We start from the raw sequence: 22,946 nt of genomic DNA on the forward strand, positions 1-22,946 counted from the left end.
TCTAAAAGATCAGTCCTGAAACCGTTTAGCCAGGCAGTTGAATGTCATTAGTTCTTTGGCTTGACGAGGGTTCAGCTTTAGTTTAGTAAACAACACCGCGGGACTGTCAACAAGAAACGGACCGAATGATGCGGGCTGGGGAGGACTAGGGAGTCTGACTAGAGACCGACCCACCGACCTACCGACCGGGCTGGGGAGTCTGACTAGGGACCTACCGACCGACCGACCGGATCCACCGACCGACCGACCGGGCTGGGGAGTCTGACTAGGGACCTACCGACCGACCGACCGGATCCACCGACCGACCGACCGGGCTGGGGAGTCTGACTAGGGACCTACCGACCGACCGACCGGATCCACCGACCGACCGACCGGGCTGGGGAGTCTGACTAGGGACCGACCCACCGACCGACCGGTGGACCGGACAAGCACCGGGAGCCTCGACGAGCTCTGCTGCTGCTCAGCTGTTTTAACTTGGAAGAACATTCTGATGCACACCTGAGAAAACCCCCTCCTAACTAGGGTGTACTAGCCAGAGATATTTTTAATTGTTGATGCATCAAAATGTCTGCTATCTCTGCGTCCGAGAAAGTGGACGGGTTCACTCGCAAGTCTATGAGGAAGGCCCAGAAACAGAAGAGATCTCAAGGGTCTTCCCAGTTCCGCACCCAGAGCGCCCTGCTGGAGCTGGCACCCTTGCCCCAACTCAAAGGTAAGAGGGATTGTGTTTGTATAAGGCGGTTCCGTCGTGTGTTTATATTAATATTATTAAATTCTTCACTAACAGTAAAGTGATTTAATCATAGATTATATGAAACTACCCAAACACAGACATTAAACTGCTCTCGGTTGATAATCACAATGTCTTTGAGAATCCAGCTGTGGACTTATTTCGGTAGCTCTCTTGTAAATGAGGAATACATGTTTAAGTGGCAGCTGTATTTGCGCTCAGATGTGTTTAATGTCGCTAACAGTGATTACATGGAACTGGTTGAACTAGTAGGCCCACGCCTGCGGTCATCTTTCAGATAACACTCGTGGAAAGAAAAGCGTGTAATTTCTGTGCGTTGGTCTGCTGCATGTCACCGTCTACAGTTGATCACAGTATTTCCTATAGAGACTACAGGAAAACAGCTTTACAATAAGCTCACAGGGAGAATGGTCAACGTTACACTGAAATCACTTTTCCTGTACATGCTTGGCTGTGAGAAGACAGACTAGTTGCAAAGTTACAGGTATCCTCCGTGGGCTTAGTCCCAGATAAGTTGTTTAATTTACATTAAACTGCAACATTGAGAACGATCTTACTAGCTAGTAGCCTTTTCTACTAGTTTGAGTGTTGGAGTCTAGGTCACATTTCCCGATTCCCAGGTTTTGAGTAACGCATCGAGTCCGGTTTCCCTTAGTCAACTGCACTTTTCAAGGTCAGGAGCTGGGTTATTATCCTATTGGCTCCCATAGAGGCGCATCTGTCGTATATGTGTGTGTGTGTGTGTGTGTATGTGTGTGTGTGTGTGCATAGCCTTACCAGCATGTGTTTTTGTGTGTTTGAGAGGGGACTGGTGATCTCGGCCACCAGTGGGGCAATGGATAGAACAGCCACACACACGCGACCCTAAAGAACTGACATCAGGATCCAGTGGGACGGCCTGGGGTGTCGTTAGATTACTCACTCATCCACTGTTAATTATTCCTGATGAGAGAATAGTTGACCAGATGATAAAGCTCTTCTAACCCATACCAAGGGACCAATAGGAGGTGGCAACCAGCCAGCGAATGTGCGTGTGCACTGTGATTGATTCAGTAAAGAATATTGTGATGCAGAAGCATGCCTCTGGAAATGTAGTATTGATGTATTCTGGAAATGTAGTATTAATGTATTCTATTCAGGAATCAAATCTTTCTGTCAAATCTGTCATTGTCTTTTTAAGACTGACAAACTGTGCTTGTTTTAACCTTTTAAGGTGCGTGTCATCCTCCGTTCTGTGGTATGACTGTCAGTCGAAACTCAGCTTGCTCTCATTAACAGATTAGTCAAGTTCAGACAAGCCACTGTGGCCAAGCTACTGTGGCCTATGTTGAAATGATGTTGAAATAACCAGGGGAAGCTCAACCTTATATTAACTGCTGCTTGTGGGAAGGTTTGTTTTGCTCAGTACTTTTAATCACTGTTTGGTTTTGTATTTGGCCACTGTCCTCTCAGAATGAACGTTTATTGGGATATCACCTAGTTACATGACAGTAAGGGATGAGACGGAGGGTGAAAGCTATTTTCCACGTGCCATCTGGCTTTATGGTCTTAACAATATGGCAGTGTGAGGAGAGAGCCTACGCTCTCAATCTTGCCCCTGTGCATGGGGGGGGGGGGTTATTAATGACATGGCAGACGGGTTCAGCTTCAGGTGACGATAATGCAGTCAGTGAGTCTGAATCACTGTTGAGGGTTGTGTGGAGGAGCGCGAGTGTGTGCGTGTGTGTGCGCACATGTGGTGTGTGAGTGGTTGTGGGGGTTGGGAAGCTAGTCCAGTGACAGGTGTGTGCATAGAGGTCTTTTGACGTTCGTTCTTAGGAGGCGCAGGGAGCACTTGTGGGAGGCGGCCCACAGATGAGTTTGGTGTCCGTGTTCCGCTAGTGTTGCATAAGGAAAGAACTGGAGGCAGTATTAATTAATATTGTACGGAAACAAGGTAGTGTACTGTGAACAAAAGCATTTTGGATACTAGTACATGTCACTCTCTTTCTGTTGAGTTGGCTGATGCAGCCTAATTGGGCTCTCTACGCTCTTTGACTCATATCATTTAGCATTAAGGGGAACTGTAATGATAGACTGAGGATTTTGTACATTGAACAGTTGCATTTGGTCAGTAACTACATAGACCTACCTTCTACCACTATTAGATTGTCCATGTTTTTTTACTGAGCTGTAATATAGCCAATTTTGGCTTGGGCACCATTTTGCAGGTAACTCTGGGTAATTGTGGGTTTGTTTTTGCCTAATGGGCGGAGCCTATCAAGCAGTAGAATTACAAATATCTTATTGTTGCAAATGGGCTCTAGTGCTCTCTGGGGCTCTTTGTTAACCACACGTGTGCTGACTGCTGACTGCATGCCTGGCCAACAATTCGAGAGAGAGGCGAGCCATCTAGCTGGTTAATATCTATCAGCCAACAACGCTAAAGTAACATTAGCTAGCCAAAGTAAACTAGCGATGCATAACGCAATTTGATTGACAATTTGAGCAGCTAGCTATGTATAGCTAACATGGCGCTAGATAGCCCGGCTGCCTGTTCTGAAAAGTGAAAGTGCGTTATCTTGGCTCCTTAGGTGGCTAGGCTAGTGTTAGCTAACTAGCTTTCAAACTAGCTAGCACTGACAAGCATGATAACTCAATTGTGTATAACTTGTAACAGTGGCCCCTCACTCGAGTGCCAAGCTGACTGGTGACTTGGTGGGAAGAGCGATAGCTAGCTACCTGGTTAACTAGCTATTTACAGATGTTTCCTAAACACTTCTCTAGAAGCTAGCTCGTAACAAGTGGTTGATTTTGTGAAGTGCAAAACGGCGCCGATAACGCTAGCTAGCTAGGGCTTGGGGCTTGTGAATCAATCAACATTACACTTTTAATGGAAAGAAGCACTCATAGTTCTTTTCTTTTGCCTAAATAGATTTTTAGTTGCCATCACTATTCACTTATTCCTACTCTGACGATCCGTTCTCAACGAGAAAAGTAAATAAAATATAATCGCTCGCTAGCTATACACAATAGGCAGTTAGTGAACACACATGTCTAATGAACTTTCCCACTTCTATTTAACATAAAATATGTGCAGATGTCCAGATAAGACACTGTGTCTTGGGCCTTGTCCACATGAACACAGGTATTTTTGAAACTGGGCATTTTTCTATGTGGTTTGGCCTTCCGGGCAGCTGCAAACGGCGTTCTAGGTCACTGAAACTTTTTGAAAACTCCATCAAGGGTGAACATTTTTAAAAACTCCACTTTCAGTGTTGTCATGTGGACAGGAAAACCAGTTTTGGGCTTGTTTTTACATCGCTGTTACCTTCTGTTAACATGAACCACGTGGACTCAACCACACGACTCCTGCTCAGTTACCAGAATGCTGTTCCTCTTGTGTTCCTCTCCCGGCTATTAAAGGGCTTAAAACCAAAATTAGAGTGGAGCAGAAGTCTGAAAGTCAATGTGACAGCAAGCAGCCTATTTGATGTGCGTGTTGCAGTCTTGTTCCCATGGCGCCATTGAACAGAAAGAGCCAGCGACGGCCTAGGCAGCGTGTTCTTGTGTTTTCATGTGTTTTTTTTTAAGAATGAAGGACGAAAAACCCCAGTTTTAAAAATACCCGCGTACATGTGGACAAGGCCTCGGTCTACTTACTTCCTCACCTAACGAGAAATACATAGGGCAGGCAATGGAATTTGTCTAGAAGGATCAAAAGAGCAGCTGTATGTAATACTGTACCCCGCGAGCCTACGCCAGGCTGGCCTGGTCTTGTTTTAGTGGCTCAGGTGTGGAGCCCTATGCTGCTCTCTGCGCTGTGATCATTCGCCTCCTGAAAGCCACATCTGTGGTTCCCATGATTGGGTCACAGTTCCAGTGGCACCCCAGAGGATTGCTGTCGCACGCTCTCATTCCATTGAAAAGTCCTCCGGTCGATTCCTGACTTATTCACATAGAAATTCCCGTGGTGTGGCGATGTAGGGCCTGAGCCTACCAACTGCCCGTTTGGATTTGTGTTAAATCCATATTCTCCTAATGGGGAGCGAGGCCTCTTTCCTCTTGGTTATGTGTATATATATATATATATATATGCATAATTATCCTGCTCTAGCTGTGGCAGAGGCTTGGCTGTGTGTCTGCACTCTGCAGTTCCAGGACAGCGGGGAGATTCATATGGAATTGCCAAACTGAGGAGGTTTCCAATGTGTTCATTTATGTTTTAGTTGTATATTCTATTTAGTAATTGTTGCTTTTATGTTAGATGTTGCAGCTTTTCTGAATTTCGTGCTGCATTTCTTGCCTAGGTCTCTATTTTTTTTATTATTTTTTTTATTTTAATGAGATCAACCAGATTGAATAAATACAAAATAAATAAATGGAAAGAAATGTTTGGTTATCGGCGTACGATTTATATATCAGCCTACATTGAAGAGAATTAAAAGAATTGGCTAGATATCTGCTCGTCACTCATTGACTACTGGCATAATGATATAGTGTTCTGTGTTTTTGCTTTACGGTGACATGACTTCATATCATGTTTGTTTTTCCCTGACCCAAAGATGGATAATCAGCTGTTCAGTGTCTGCAGGCAGGAGCACGGAGGTGGTGTGGTTGTGAAAGCCATAATCATAAATGTGTAATTATTGGTCAGAGAGGAGGATGGCCCATAATGCATCAGGCCCTGCGAGTGCAGTTGTATGGATGCTTGTTCTTCCTGCAGTGGCGATGCTACTGGCGTGTTTATAGACTGTTTATAGACTGTTTATAGACGCTGTTGTGTGATCGACACTGAAATGATGACTCACTCGGAGACCGACAGTGTTGCTATGGCAGCCAGAAACCCTGAGAGGTAAGTTTGTTTTTTTTTGAGGCCAGAAAGACACATCTGAGATTTCCCAAAGATAGCACTTAATTTAAGATTGATATACATGGTGTGGGGTGGATTGATATACATGTTGTGGGGTGGATTGATATACATGTTGTGGGGTGGATTTTACAACATCAGACACCTCATCAAACCATACTAGACAAACAATTGTATTTTGACTGTTGTGTCAATAAATAGGTTCGTTTTCAAACACTAGGCAATGCAAACAAAAAACCTAGCTTGTGATTCAGTGTCATGTCTAGAAATCCCTATGTTCAAAGTCAGCTGACATCCTGTTAAATACCCCACTAGTCTCGCATGACAGCTTCACCAATTAATTGACAGACTGCATTGTGCGACCTGTTTCCATTGTGTGTGCCGGCAGAATGGGAATCAATTAAGATGTTTTTCAGATATCAAAGGAGGTGCAGCCACCTTTCATATAGCTCAGTGGATTTGCTTTGTTCTCAAAAAAAAAAAAAATGCACACTGACTTATTTGCATCGAGTGTTTCTGCTGTGGGGAACTCACAGAACGTGTTGTTTACCAGTCTGTCTTGGTTTTAAAGGATATCCACCCTCTCAGTCTAAAGGATAACTTGGACTCCAGAAGTTGATTCTATTAATAGACACACAGCTTGTGTGTGCAGAGGCTCTTATCTGTCTCTACCAGTAGGAAATGCATACAATACTGTATGTGGGATAACGCCACAGGTACACAAGTCCTAATAAAGATGGGCCTGAATGTGTTTTGCGATGTGCTACCCTTTCACCTGGTGTAAGATTTCACTACTGTCTGCAGTCATCGTGTCACTCGCTGAAGTTTTTCTGCACGGTGTGGACAGGGATATCTAAGCATAGGACCCTGGCCTCGTTCTCAGAAACAGAAACACATTCTCAAGTGTCCCAGAGTCTCTCTATAGATGTATCAGGAGTAGAGGACCTCTGCTCTGGAGTCCCTGAGGGACCGGCAGGATTAACACACACGCAACTAAAGTTAAGCCCAAAATAAACCTTATGAGGGCAGGGAGAATGTAACACAATAGTCAGAACAGAGGTTACGTATCATACTGCACCGAATCCTTTCATTTAGCTGCGAACGCTTGGACATTACACAAAGGCAAATGTCTTATCTACTTTCGAAATCCGCACAGTTCAGAGCTTGAGGTGTGTAGTAGCTCTTGGTGCAATGTTCTAAATGTTACGATTCTCGAGGCTCATAGTCGTTATATATAAATATATTTCAACACATAGATCAGATAACCTTTTATTTTGTTATTGATCATATTGGATAGATAACAGAAGAGTATGGCTACAGTGTAGGTCACATTACATGTTGAACTGTGAAGAAGTAATGTCTCTGGGGATCAGTTGTAGAGTTGACCGCCAAGGTCTCAACATTTAGAACAAGCACCAAGAGAGCTACTTGACCTCACGCTCTGAACGCTGGATGTAGAAGGTAGACAGTCTACTCAGCAGAGGCCCAACAGACTAACCTTTTGCTGCTATTTTTTATGTGCAAAGCGTACATTGAAGGCTACTTGAAGAAGGGAAACATGAATTGTGGCGGTCGACCCGTATAGAGGGCTCTGGTATGAGTGACGGCCGATATAATAAGCATAATACGGTATAATAGGTATGATACGGTATAATAGGTATATAATACGGTATAATGGGTATAATGCGGTATAATACGGTGTAATAGGTATAATAGGTATAATACGGTATAATAGGTATGATACGGTATAATAGGTATAATGCGGTGTAATAGGTATAATAGGTATGATACGGTATAATGATATAATACGGTATAATAGGTATGATATGGTATAATAGGTATGATACGGTATAATAGGTATGATACGGTATAATAGGTATGATACGTAATAATCGGTATGATGCGGTATAATAGGTATGATACGGTATAATAGGTATGATACGGTATAATAGGTATAATGCGGTGTAATAGGTATGATACGGTATAATGATATAATACGGTATAATAGGTATGATATGGTATAATAGGTATAATACGGTATAATAGGTATGATACGGTATAATAGGTATGATACGTAATAATCGGTATGATGCGGTATAATAGGTATGATACGGTATAATAGGTATTTTTACGGTATAATAGGTATGATACGGTACAATCGGTATGATGCGGTATAATAGGTATGATACGGTATAATAGGTATAATGCGGTGTAATAGGTATAATAGGTATGATACGGTATAATGGTATAATACGGTATAATAGGTATGATATGGTATAATAGGTATGATACGGTATAATAGGTATAATACGGTATAATAGGTATGATACGTAATAATCGGTATGATGCGGTATAATAGGTATGATACGGTATAATAGGTATTTTACGGTATAATAGGTATGATACGGTACAATCGGTATGATGCGGTATAATAGGTATGATACGGTATAATAGGTATAATACGGTATAATAGGTATGATACGGTATAATGGGTATGATATGTAATAATCGGTATGATGCGGTATAATAGGTATGATGCGGTATAATAGGTATGATGCGGTATAATAGGTATGATACGTAATAATCGGTATGATATGGTATAATAGGTATGATACGGTATAATCGGTATGATACGGTACAATCGGTATGATGCGGTATAATAGGTATGATACGGTATAATAGGTATAATGCGGTGTAATAGGTATAATAGGTATAATAGGTATGATACGGTATAATGGTATAATACGGTATAATAGGTATGATGCGGTATAATAGGTATGATGCGGTATAATAGGTATGATACGTAATAATCGGTATGATATGGTATAATAGGTATGATACGGTATAATCGGTATGATACGGTACAATCGGTATGATGCGGTATAATAGGTATGATACGGTATAATAGGTATAATGCGGTGTAATAGGTATAATAGGTATAATAGGTATGATACGGTATAATGGTATAATACGGTATAATAGGTATGATATGGTATAATAGGTATGATACGGTATAATAGGTATAATACGGTATAATAGGTATGATACGTAATAATCGGTATGATGCGGTATAATAGGTATGATACGGTATAATAGGTATTTTACGGTATAATAGGTATGATACGGTACAATCGGTATGATGCGGTATAATAGGTATGATACGGTATAATAGGTATAATACGGTATAATAGGTATGATACGGTATAATGGGTATGATATGTAATAATCGGTATGATGCGGTATAATAGGTATGATGCGGTATAATAGGTATGATGCGGTATAATGGGTATGATACGTAATAATCGGTATGATATGGTATAATAGGTATGATACGGTATAATCGGTATGATGCGGTATAATCGGTATGATGCGGTATAATCGGTATGATGCGGTATAATCGGTATGATACGGTATAATAGGTATGATACGGTATAATCGGTATGATACGGTATAATAGGTATGATACGGTATAATCGGTATGATACGGTATAATCGGTATGATGCGGTATAATAGGTATGATACGGTATAATAGGTATAATACGGTATAATAGGTATGATACGGTGTAATAGGTATGATACGGTATAATAGGTATGATACGGTATAATAGGTATGATACGGTATAATAGGTATAATACGGTGTAATAGGTATGATACGGTATAATAGGTATGATACGGTATAATAGGTATGATACGGTATAATAGGTATAATACGGTATAATAGGTATAATACGGTGTAATAGGTATGATATGGTATAATAGCTATGATACAGTATAATAGGCGCTTGGAAGCTTATGCTTCAAATGTAAAGAGGATCTCTGAACAATGCGAGCGTTGAGAAAATGGGTGAAACCCATTGGTCAGAAGCTGCAAACGGGAGGCTATAAGCGCACCTGCATCTGCTTCATGTTGTCAGGATGCAAGCAAAAAAACTGACTGATGCACATTGCATTTTTGCCAATGTGAGGGTCATTTGTGCTGTTTTCTGGGTTTCCAGAGTTGAAAGGAAGTGCTCTGGGGCCCTTCTACTCAGAAACACGGTTTAGAGCTCCCGGAATTCAATTCTATGCACATAAAATGAATAACACTAAATTTCACAACATTTCATATAGGCCTATTTATATTCATGAAGAAATATGTTTCCGCTTCTTCATTGCCACAAAGGAACTTGCATCATAGCTCTGGGGGACAACATGTTTAGAATATAGAATAAAAAGTTTATTAGCCGTGTGTAACAAGTACAGGTGCATTGGAATTCTTGTAATGGCTTGTCCTTACAGTATGTCATCAGTGCTACAGCTCCTCATTCCAGTCCTAGGTACTCAGCTAGGCATTCAGAGGTTCCCAAACTGGCAATTTACTATACTTTCCCCTGTCTATCAGTATCGGGGGGTCCAGGCATGGGGGGGGGGGGGGGGGGTGGTTTAGGGGTGTCAGCCAGGGCAGGGGTGTGGGAGGGTCCAGGCATGGGGGGGGTGGTTTAGGGGTGTCAGCCAGGGCAGGGGTGTGGGAGGGTCCAGGCATGGGGGGGGTGGTTTAGGGGTGTCAGCCAGGGCAGGGGTGTGGGAGGGTCCAGGCATGGGGGGGGTGGTTTAGGGGTGTCAGCCAGGGCAGGGGTGTGGGAGGGTCCAGGCATGGGGGGGGTGGTTTAGGGGTGTCAGCCAGGGCAGGGGTGTGGGAGGGTCCAGGCATGGGGGGGGTGGTTTAGGGGTGTCAGCCAGGGCAGGGGTGTGGGATTGAGAGACTGGTCCGTCAGAACCAGTGTTTACTGCTGCATCTTGCTTGTTGACGCTGGAACAGCTGTCTGGATCACAGGACTTGTGGAATAAGCCTCTCACTGGCTCAGCTCAATTCCAGCACCAATCAAATTCAATCCCCCAATTTGGCAAGGGCACCACTGAAAAAAAATAAGCTTAGTTAGCACCGCCCAAGGGATTGTGATGGTGATTGGTTTAAACAAATATAAATATCCCCCCCCCCTACTCCAGAATGATGATGGGGCGCTGTTCCAAGTGTTTCATTTTCAATTTTTTTTGGAAGGGACCATGTGCAATTAAAACATAAATGTAAAAACATTTGATGCATCGCACCAGAGTTAGCCTTAGGCTAATTTGCATCTGCAGTCCCTGTAAACAGGTAACAGATTAAAAACAACAAACATAATAAGTAAACAAAGTACAATACAGATGACATAGCATTACATTAAGACACTCACTCTTTCACATTCATCGGTCATAGCAGCACGTCCAGTCAAAGTGTGGAGATCGGTCTGGCTATGCGAGACTATCCCCCAGGGATCAATTAAGTAACGACCTACCTACATACCTTGTTCCTTGAATAGATTTGGCTAATGCACAAACATCAGTATGTGACATTTGCACACTTTCCTCTTCTGTCCTTGCCTGTATTGTTCCTGTGATTTAGACTGAGGTCTGAGACTAATATGTCAAGAATGGCTGGCAGCAGGTCCACATTCCTTCTCCCTCTCTCTCTCACTGCTCCCCCTCAGGCTCACCGGTATCATTCAGTGAGAACGCTAAGCAAGCTTGAGACTGCTGTGTGAAGCAGACAGATCTGAGTCTCACCAGACCAGTTAAGCAGTTAGCAGCAGCATCAGTAAGTCTGGGGTTGTGTGGTGTCACTTGTATTATTACCTACGTTTAACCTACTGTACACAGTCACTCCCTTTTTTATGACTCGTAATTCACTGCACGTTCCGGTTGAGACACTCTGTTTGCATTTGATTCACAGCGTCGCCATTTTGTATTGGGTGGCTCTGCTCAACCGTATTCTAAAGTATATCCTCTAGATTAGTTGGTTTGTTAGTCCGTCACACATGTACCAGAGCCCACCACCGAGGGGCGCTCACCACCGATCCTTGTTCCTATTGCCAGGTATATTGAGCTTTTTATGTATGATATGCTGCGCCTCAGTAAAACAAGATTCTTCACAACCAATCACCTGCTGGGAAGTCCTGTCCCTAAGAGCTTTTCTGAAGCAATTTAAATTACATTACAGTCATTTAGCAGATGCTTTTATCCAAAGCAACTTACAATAATTGCATTTAACGTAGGAAAAGCCAATGTTCTACTACTGGCCAGAACTCACAAGTGCATCTCCTTTCTAAAACAAGTGACTAAGAGCATCATCTAGTGCTGAAGGCAAAGTGCAAGAATAGCAATCTAAAATACAACAGGTGCAATTGTTCTCTTACTTTCCGATATTAAAATATTCTGTAAGGTGCAATGCTGAGGCTTGTGTCTTGTATTCCGACAGTATGTACCTGAGTAAAGTCTTCCTTAAAGGAAAATGCTCGTTTTTGACAACCTGGACCTTATTTACGACATATTATAAGAAGTTTGACTCACCGAGATCACTTTTGTGTTGTTCGGAGGCCTGTAGAAGAAATTTAAAATCCAGCGCGAGCCAGTATATCCATGTAATGGCGTCGGACGGGGCAACGGGAATGCAGTTTCTCAAAATCCATTTTCGGCCGCTAAACGGTTGTTTTCATCAATCAGATTGGATGAATCGACAGTTGAGATTCCTCAACGCGAGCCATTGTTGTTTTGGTTTTCAAACACGGGGTCTTTAGCCTCTGTAATATGATCTTTACACGCCTCTCCCCCACTTGCTCCAGCACGCATGCGCACAGGCCAGCGCGCAGACTGGCTATTCTCCGGCTCACATTCTCTGCGCTACGATCGTTGTTGGTGCCGAGAATATTGTCGTCGTCATTCGTCAGCAACAATCCGATCGTAGCGCAGAGAATGTGAGGGAGAATAGCCAGTCTGCGCGCTGGCCTGTGCGCATGCGTGCTGGAGCAAGTGGGGGAGAGGCGTGTAAAGATCATATTACAGAGGCTAAAGACCCCGTGTTTGAAAACCAAAACAACAATGGCTCGCGTTGAGGAATCTCAACTGTCGATTCATCCAATCTGATTGATGAAAACAACCGTTTAGCGGCCGAAAATGGATTTTGAGAAACTGCATTCCCGTTGCCCCGTCCGACGCCATTACATGGATATACTGGCTCGCGCTGGATTTTAAATTTCTTCTACAGGCCTCCGAACAACACAAAAGTGATCTCGGTGAGTCAAACTTCTTATAATATGTCGTAAATAAGGTCCAGGTTGTCAAAAACGAGCATTTTCCTTTAAGCTTCAAAGATATATATTCTCTCACATTAGCATATTTGTCACGGGCCTCTCCCTCAAGGCCACCTATCCATTTAAATTGAATATGGAAAAATATTAATGACGGGAATTGGGAGCGACATCCCAATTCAATACTATCCCGATACTGAGGTGCCGATTTGATATATAATACTATGCAAAAGTTTTAGGCCGCCACCAAAGAAAATAATGTTTGAAGCTTTTTATCTGGGCAGTATTTATTTGCTTGTAAACACTATATATACATTGGAATAAACACGAATATAAAAAAGTAATACAAATATCTAAAGAATATAAATCCCCAGTAGCCGTCTATGGTGGGCAGTCTGAAGAGACTCTGAGGCACTGAATTAAAAAACCGTTATAGAATCATGGACCAAAATGTGATTTTTTTGTTTTTAAAAGAAGTTGGTATTTTGTGTGGCCTCCCAGAACACAAAATTCACTTTGGTACACTGCTGTGTCATTTTAGTAGTCCTGTGGTAAATGCTTCCCAAGCTTCTTTTTTTAAATTTATTTCATTTATTATTTTCTAAATTTTGTAAGACTCTTGCACAGTACTGTATATAGCGATTTTTGTGGGTATTGCAATTCTGTAATTATTGCAATGTGATACTATGATTTATTGCAATTTAATCCTTGTTTTTTATTTTTACAATGGACTATTTTTTACACTGGACAGTTAAATCAAACCTTCAAACCTTCAAATACAACAGTCACATTCATTTAGAGCTTTCCCAGTTTTATTACCGCTCACAGGTCACAGGTCACTCTCCTACATCACAAGTGTGTTCTCCTACATCACAGGTCACTCTCCTACATCACAAGTCTGTTCTCCTACATCACAGGTCACTCTCCTACATCACAAGTCTGTTCTCCTACATCGGTGGGTTTCATTTTTGAAAAGAAGCCCCATCTTGTTTTGCTCCCTGAATCTGTCTTGGATATGGCTGGGTATCGATTCGAATTTCAAGAATCGATTCGATTCCAATTCACAAGGTTCAGAATCGATTATCTCGATTCGATATTGATTTTTTTTTTGTATTTTTTTTAGCTGTAACCTTAATTACATGACTGCCAAGTTATGCAACACATCAATACCAGGGCTGGGTATCGATACTGATTTCCAAAAGTGAATGAATCATTGAATGAATTAATGAACTATTCATTCCTTCATTTATTCATTCATTCATTTAATAAAAGATCGATTTTGGGATTCATTAATCGATTCTGAATCATTTTATTCAGAATCGATTAATCGATTTAAAAAAAAAAAACTTTTTTAACCTCGATTAAAAAAAAAAAAGGAAAAAAGAAAAACTTGGACTATGTGGCCTGTATTGGCTATTTGTTGTTCTCAACTACGCCTCAGTGCTTCCCAGCGTCCCGCCCCCCAGTGACACCTCCCGCCCCTCCTGAAAGACCCAAAAAGCCCAAAATAGCAGACTTTTAGATCGCCAACATTTTTGCATACGTCAATGTAGTTTACAAATGCCTTAATGCATGCGTCTATGGTGACACTGTGGACACTGTGTAGGCTGTCTGACACTGCCTCTCAACAACACTAGTAGTTTCGAGGAGCCTACCACCCCCCCGGAAAAAACAACCTAGAGGAAACCCTGGACTGGACCAACTGGTCTGGAGTCAGCCTTTTCTTCTGCAGTGTTCTTTGCCTGTCATTCAGTGAGATTTGAATTCCCATCATGAACATTTCTGGAGGCCTCATGTCCTCACCCATGCTCCTCATCTGCAATTTCTGACTTTGCTCATGCCTGTGTGTGTTGCACTGTCTAAGTATCACCATATACCAACCGTGTGTGCGTTTCTGGTTTGCTGTGTGTCCGTGCGTATATGCGTGGTTGGTGCGTTTCTGGTTTGCGGTGTGTCCGTGCGTATATGCGTGGTTGGTGCGTTTCTGGTTTGCGGTGTGTCCGTGCGTATATGCGTGGTTGGTGCGTTTCTGGTTTGCTGTGTGTCCGTGCGTATATGCGTGGTTGGTGCGTTTCTGGTTTGCGGTGTGTCTGTGCGTATATGCGTGGTTGGTGCGTTTCTGGTTTGCGGTGTGTCCGTGCGTATATGCGTGGTTGGTGCGTTTCTGGTTTGCGGTGTGTCCGTGCGTATATGCGTGGTTGGTGCGTTTCTGGTTTGCGGTGTGTCCGTGCGTATATGCGTGGTTGGTGCGTTTCTGGTTTGCGGTGTGTCCGTGCGTATATGCGTGGTTGGTGCGTTTCTGGTTTGCGGTGTGTCCGTGCGTATATGCGTGGTTGGTGCGTTTCTGGTTTGCTGTGTGTCCGTGCGTATATGCGTGGTTGGTGCGTTTCTGGTTTGCGGTGTGTCCGTGCGTATATGCGTGGTTGGTGCGTTTCTGGTTTGCGGTGTGTCCGTGCGTATATGCGTGGTTGGTGCGTTTCTGGTTTGCGGTGTGTCCGTGCGTATATGCGTGGTTGGTGCGTTTCTGGTTTGCGGTGTGTCCGTGCGTATATGCGTGGTTGGTGCGTCTCTGGTTTGCTGTGTGTCCGTGCGTATATGCGCGCATGCAGTTTTTTAGTGGGTGGGCACGTCCAAGGTCTCAGCAGGAGTTCAGTATTAAATAACAGGCTTGTGTTTCTAGCTGGGCTTTTCCATCCCAAGCGAGAGGCTGATTGATGCTTGTTCTGTGGAGCAGAGAGGACCCACTGGAGCGGGCTGATGAGGGCCGAGTCCACTAACAAGGGGCAGCTGCATGGCTGCACTATCTACAGGCTGCATGGCTGCACTATCTACAGGCTGCATGGCTGCATATCTACAGGCTGCATATCTACAGGCTGCATGGCAACACTATCTACAGGCTGCATGGCTGCATATCTACAGGCTGCATGGCTGCATATCTACAGGCTGCATGGCTGCATATCTACAGGCTGCATGGCTGCATATCTACAGGCTGCATGGCTGCATATCTACAGGCTGCATGGCTGCATATCTACAGGCTGCATGGCTGCATATCTACAGGCTGCATGGCTGCATATCTACAGGCTGCATGGCTGCATATCTACAGGCTGCATGGCAACACTATCTACAGGCTGCATGGCTGCATATCTACAGGCTGCATGGCTGCATATCTACAGGCTGCATGGCTGCATATCTACAGGCTGCATGGCTGCATATCTACAGGCTGCATGGCTGCAAATCTACAGGCTGCATGGCTGCACTATCTACAGGCTGCATGGCTGCACTATCTACAGGCTGCATGGCTGCACTATCTACAGGCTGCATGGCTGCACTATCTACAGGCTGCATATCTACAGGCTGCATGGCTGCACTATCTACAGGCTGCATGGCTGCACTATCTACAGGCTGCATGGCTGCACTATCTACAGGCTGCATGGCTGCACTATCTACAGGCTGCATGGCTGCACTATCTACAGGCTGCATGGCTGCATATCTACAGGCTGCATGGCTGCATATCTACAGGCTGCATGGCTGCACTATCTACAGGCTGCATATCTACAGGCTGCATATCTACAGGCTGCATATCTACAGGCTGCATATCTACAGGCTGCATGGCCGCACTATCTACAGGCTGCATATCTACAGGCTGCATATCTTCAGGCTGCATGGCTGCACTATCTACAGGCTGCATGGCTGCACTATCTACAGGCTGCATATCTACAGGCTGCATGGCTGCACTATCTACAGGCTGCATATCTACAGGCTGCATGGCTGCACTATCTACAGGCTGCATATCTCCAGGCGGCCTTCACAGAGAGAGTCAGGCAGAGGTCGTCTGGCCTGCATCGCCCCTCTTGTTGCTTGTTTTGGTCTCGCTGGATGAGGAATTCTAGGAAATGTTGATGAGCAGCGTAAGGACACTTATCGGTGGTGAAGTAGTATCCGTAGTATACAGTAGCCCTTATTGGTATTGAAGTAGTATCCGTAGTATACAGTAGTATACAGTAGCCCTCGTACAAATGTCTGGTGTGCAGCCTGGGATGGAGAGGTTCAAGGGTGAAGGGTTATTTTGTTTCCCTCTTTAGGATTGTTTTAAGAATCATATTTTTCCATGAGCCCTTATCCTCTATATTGGGCAGATTCTAAATAAGGATTCATTGGATGCAGAATAAATTGCAGGGTTTTTCCTGGCTCAGAATGGGTCTTTGGGGGTGATACGCATGCAATTTTGGGGGGAAACCTCAGTTTTATGGCGAGTAGCCTATCAGCATATAGAGGCCTTTATTCTTTGCTGTTGTTCTGACTGAGCTCATTTTTCACAGTCGCAGGAAATCTCCTGACATGACACAAAATGGATATGAAGACAAAATGTTTAAGATACTGATAACCTGTCTGTTAATTATCTCAATTACTAATGGTCCAAACCATGGACAATGCAAGAAAGAGGGATGGGCTGCACTTGAAACCAGCTATCAAACACATTTGGAGAGGATTTGAATTGCTATTTTTATTCTCAATTTTCTTTGCATTTTGGCACTGGTGATTTTCCTTTGGCTCTGGCTAAAATCTCTTTGGGGGGCGCCAAAAAACCCTCTATGCAGGAAAAACTCTGCATTGATGTCTTTGGCTATGGCTAGAAGCAACTGTAACAAACAATCCTAACATTTATGGCTCCACAAATGGGCTTGCTAGCAACACCCCTGACTCTTGAACTCCCAATCATAGCATAGAGAACAAGCCGTTTAGGAGCGGGCAGCTGCGCCATGTTGCGCCTTCATGGTTTCTACACAAGGATAGGGCAGTTCCAGGGCATCGCTTAGTCAGTTGGTTCATATGATTAGATTCAAAGCCACAGACGAAGCTTTGTTCTGTTATCACAGTTATCACAACTATCACATTGCCACTTGTGTGCAGCCACCCTGCTCAGCCAAGGCCTGTTCTGCTGATCTTTGTGAAATAACTTTTTTTTTTTAAGCATGACATTTCGACTGCCCACTTCAGTCTTTCAAGATTGCTGCACACTGCTGAGGCAAACGCAGCCTGAGATCTGCTCATCCAGCTTGCCACACAATCCACTGATGTACAAAACTCACAAGCAACTACAATGGAAAGAAGTTGCATCAAATTCTAGTCACCCTGCCCCTCCCCACCAGACTGTAGACTTCAGCATCGCTGTCCTTTTCTCATTAGCACTGATTCATTTGATTCCCAGTATTGATTTTGATCATGGCCAGATTGCAATACCATATAAGGTCCATAACAATCTGCTCAGAGACCCAGGTTTTTCACTCTTGCTTGTTCTGGGTCGTCCAAAGCTCCGTGTTTTAGTTATTTTGAAACAAAAGCAAAAGCAGATAGGGCTGTAAAAATACCTCAAAGATTTCCTCGGCTCTGTTAATAACTATTACAGTATATTTTGTGGTTGAAACTGTAAATAGACCCCTGATGATGCAGACTCTGCAAGGCCTGCACAGTATCTGGTTGCTAAGTGACCGTCCCCTCCATCGGTCAATGTTGCGTAATACAGAGAGGCTTTGCTGCAATGGGTCACTGTAGTAGATTGATTCATTGATTGAGTTTATTTATGGATTGAGTAAAAACAGTAATCCAAGGGATGACATGTGAAAGTGTAAACACATTTCCAACATGGTCCTTTGATATTTACATACAAGACAACAATAACACAAAACATTTATTAACACTCCAAACAGTAAAGATCTTCTACGCTACAACGCTAGAAAAGCTACCTTGAGTAGTTTATATGGCAGGGAGCAAGCGCCTTGACATGGTAACTCACCCCTGTGTGTTTACTGTTATCTCAGTTGTGGAGAACTCTTATTTTCACAGCATATATAGGCAACCCATAAAGACCCATAATGTTTTTACCAAATCCAACCCCACATGGGTCCCAAACCCAGAGAGCGGTGTTGTTGTGCCGGCCGATGGGGACTGACTCCTCGTCTTGGGCAGCTCAGTTCATGTTCAGGCCGTTTCCAAGAGTTGCTGAAGGATTGAGCGTCTGTAATCCAGGGCTCGGCCAGCTCAGGTGCTGCTCAGCGTCTCCCAAAGCACGTCGATGACTGAAAACGGTGTTTAACATGCCTCATCCTCAGCAGGTAAACAAACAGGCCAGCCGAAGGGGGAAATGAATGGATCGACCTCCAACCAATCAGAGCAGCAAAACATGGCTTAGTCATCATATCATCGTATCAAGCGGGTACTGTTGTAGAATTATTGTAATCAACTCTTTCTTTTGCAGAAGAGGTCGGTGTACCTTAGCGTATACAGCATGTGCTGTGAGGTCAACAGTTTCCCAACAACTGATCAGAAAGTATTGAGCATCTCTGTGTGTGCTTGATCATTACACACCATGTGACACACCCCTTAGTATTGATTAACCAGGAGAAACATGACGGAGTGGGAGAGGTGAGGGGGGTGTTGACCCCCACTCTTCCAGCATCCTAGCACCAAAGACAACATAAACAAGACAACATAAACAAGCCAACATAAACACAGCAGGGGGTCTCTCTGAGAAACCGCCTCTCAGGCAACTCATGAGAAAAGAACCTTCCAGTCAACAGAGTTACCTGCTGAGTAAAGACATGTATTAAACTGGAAAAACCACCATGAGTCATAGTATTAACCCCCCATCCATATTAGATGAACGGTTGTGATTGGCTCATCCAAATCCAGGGTTCAGACCTATGCTGGGAGAGAGACAGGAGCTCATGTGATCTGGATGGTGATGCCTGGCTAACCTCCCTCTCCTCCTCCTCCCTCCATCTCTCTAATCTCCCTCTCCTCCTCCTCCTCCCCCCATCTCTCTAACCTCCTCCATCTCTCTAACCTCCTCTTTCCCCCATCTCTCTAACCTCCATTTCTCTAACTTCCTCCGTTTCTCTAACCTCCCTCCATCTCTCTAACCTCCTCCATCTCTCTAACCTCCTCCTCCTCCCTCCATCTCTCTAACCTTCCCCTCCTCCTCCCCCCATCTCTCTAACCTTCCCCTCCTCCTCCTCCCATCTCTCTAACCTCCCCCTCCTCTTCCTCCATCTCTCTAATCCCCCCCTCCTCCTCCCTCCATCTCTCTAACCTTCCCCTCCTCCTCCCCCCATCTCTCTAACCTTCTCCTCCTCCTCCCCCCCATCTCTCTAACCTCCCCCTCCTCTTCCTCCATCTCTCTAATCCCCCCCTCCTCCTCCCTCCATCTCTCTAACCTTCCCCTCCTCCTCCCCCCATCTCTCTCATCCCCCCCTCCTCCCCCCATCTCTCTAACCTTCCCCTTCTCCTCCTCCTCCCCCCCATCTCTCTAACCTCCCCCTCCTCTTCCTCCATCTCTCTAATCCCCCCCTCCTCCTCCCTCCATCTCTCTAACCTTCCCCTCCTCCTCCCCCCATCTCTCTCATCCCCCCCTCCTCCCCCTATCTCTCTAACCTTCCCCTCCTCCTCCTCCTCCCCCCCATCTCTCTAACCTCCCCCTCCTCTTCCTCCATCTCTCTAATCCCCCCCTCCTCCTCCCATCTCTCTAACCCCTCCTCCCCCCATCTCTCTCATCCACTGTACTCCAGACCAACCCTACAGTATCTCTCCGTTTCCGACCTTCTCTCCACCCTGTTTTATCTTGTGTATATGTTGTGTTTAACCCTGTCCTGACCCTTCTTCTTGTGTATGTGTTGTGTTTAACCCTGTCCTAGTCCTTGTTCTTGCTCTGTGTTTATTGTCACGCACCAGCAGACCAAGGCAGAGCCTTGTAGGCGGCCTGCTGTGCTGAATAACATTGATTCTGATTCGGTATTGCATGTGCTAAGGTTACACTGTATGTGGTTTTGAAAGGGCCCCCCGGCTCGGTGTCTTCTACAGAGGCCTCCCTCTCTACTGAAACACAGGGCCCACCCGGCTCAGTGTCTTCTACAGAGGCCTCCCTCTCTACTGAAACACAGGGCCCCCCCGGCTCAGTGTCTTCTACAGAGGCCTCCCTCTCTACTGAAACACAGGGCCCACCCGGCTCAGTGTCTTCTACAGAGGCCTCCCTCTCTACTGAAACACAGGGCCCACCCGGCTCAGTGTCTTCTACAGGGGCCTCCCTCTCTACTGAAACACAGGGCCCACCCGGCTCAGTGTCTTCTACAGAGGCCTCCCTCTCTACTGAAACACAGGCTCACCTTTGTCACGCTACGGACTTCTGATGGGGGTCAAATGTTTCCTGTTCCTCTGAAGGTAAATCCATGTGGTCGTCTGGTCTTTGAGACGGCGAGGCGTTTTTATCTTCTAAACCCCGTCTGGCCCTCTCGGAGCCCGTTCCCTGACTCGGGGTGGAAAGAAATATTTTCTTTTTTTTCCCTCCAAAGCCCCCCCTAGGAATTTGTGCAACAAAGCATCCCCCCATCTTTTTTTTTCTTTCTAGAGGGCAAAAATAGCAGTGAACGGGGAGCAATAAGTCCCTGTCTGGCTCAGTCTCTCCTCTTCTGCCATCCCTGCACCCAGAGGGTTAGAAACACACACATCCCCCCCGAGAGAGACGGCTCTATGCAGGCTATCAGGGTCTCTCTCTCCCTGCTTACAGGAAACACTGGCGCTGTTATTAGTGCTGTGCACTGAAGTCAGTCTTTCTGTGAAGAAGAGCCCGTGTATCCAACAGCTCACACTTGGGTTGTTATGTTGGAATGTGTCACACAACAGACTGTAGTTATGACCGTGTTGTCACAGTTAAGAATGTTAAACAAGGCCTCGCTCGTGTCCTCGTGGGCTGTGTCCAGGCAGGGCTGCGCGGCGGTCGGCTAGCTAGGGGACGAGAACACTAGCTACACAAAGGCAGAGTGCTGGAGGTGCTCTTCCCTCTCTTAAGTGCCATCTCTATGCACTATATGACATTACCCAGAATCCATCTCTGCCAGAGGCGCTCGGGGGGGCTGACATCTCTGCTACCCTCCCCCTTGTCCGGGGAGAGCATTCACCTCGACTCGTCAGTCACACCAGAGGCTTTGGACCGTGTGAGGATGAAGAACCGAAACCAGCAGACTCTAGTAGTTCACCCCATGGTGAACAGAATCCACTCTTGCCTTACCTGCGCCACGGAGCCCCGCCCCAGAAAGGCACAGCGCGACCACACGGCCGTGCTGTCAGGAGAAGGAATGGGAGCTCTGTCTGTGTGTACGCAGCACAGGATAAGGATCCCCACTAGGAAAACAAAAGCATAAAAAAGGGCCCTTGTGTAACACGTACACGCGTACCCACACTGCATTCAGGCCTAATGCATCGTGGTCCGTGCACTCAGCTTTTGCCTGCCTGCCCAGTGTGGCCTCAGGACCTGGCTGGTACTATAGAACCCTCTCAGGTACTAGCTGGTACTGTAGAACCCTCTCAGGCCCTGGCTGGTACTGTAGAACCCTCTCAGGTACTAGCTGGTACTGTAGAACCCTCTCAGGTACTAGCTGGTACTGTAGAACCCTCTCAGGTACTGTAGAACCCTCTCAGGTACTAGCTGGTACTGTAGAACCCTCTCAGGTACTGTAGAACCCTCTCAGGTACTAGCTGGTACTGTAGAACCCTCTCAGGTACTGTAGAACCCTCTCAGGCCCTGGCTGGTACTGCAGAACCCTCTCAGACCCTGGCTGGTACTGTAGAACCCTCTCAGACCCTGGCTGGTACTGTAGAACCCTCTCTGGTACTGTAGAACCCTCTCAGGTACTGTAGAACCCTCTCAGGCCCTGGCTGGTACTGTAGAACCCTCTCAGGTACTGTAGAACCCTCTCAGGCCCTGGCTGGTACTGCAGAACCCTCTCAGACCCTGGCTGGTAGTGTAGAACCCTCTCAGGCCCTGGCTGGTACTGTAGAACCCTCTCAGGTACTGTAGAACCCTCTCAGGTACTGTAGAACCCTCTCAGACCCTGGCTGGTACTGTAGAACCCTCTCAGGTACTGTAGAACCCTCTCAGGTACTGTAGAACCCTCTCAGACCCTGGCTGTGTGGAAGCAAGCGGAATCGAGAGCTGGACATCCTCACTCAGAGCCACAATGAGGTCAGGAACTCATGTGTAAAGTGGAAACCCAGCGGAAGCTTCTAGGCCCTCACTGCTGTAGCTGAAACGCTGTCTCTGCCCATGTAGCCGATAGCCGTTTCCACTCCCAGGCCATTTAATGTGGCTTCTGTTCTGTCGTCTTTGTAGCAAAACGAACTAGAGTGTGATGGATAACATTTTTGTTATTCACTCTTTCACTACATGTCTTTTTGTTATTATCTTCTTG

The 22,946-nt window shown here is 45.2% G+C and overlaps 1 protein-coding gene across 1 annotated transcript in view; it reads left to right on the forward strand.

Moving 5' to 3' along the window:
• Positions 1-202: 202 nt before the first annotated feature.
• ppp2r5a (protein phosphatase 2, regulatory subunit B', alpha isoform) overlaps positions 203-22,946 on the forward strand; it is a 60,496-nt gene continuing 37,752 nt past the window's right edge. Inside the window, exon 1 of the mRNA XM_084439212.1 lies at positions 203-712. Within this exon, the coding sequence (XP_084295338.1) occupies positions 565-712 (148 nt within the window). The 5' untranslated portion in view covers positions 203-564. The remainder of the gene's footprint in view (positions 713-22,946) is intronic.

Source organism: Borostomias antarcticus (assembly GCF_949987555.1).
Source record: "Borostomias antarcticus genome assembly, chromosome: 6".
Taxonomy (NCBI): Eukaryota; Metazoa; Chordata; class Actinopteri; order Stomiiformes; family Stomiidae; genus Borostomias; species Borostomias antarcticus.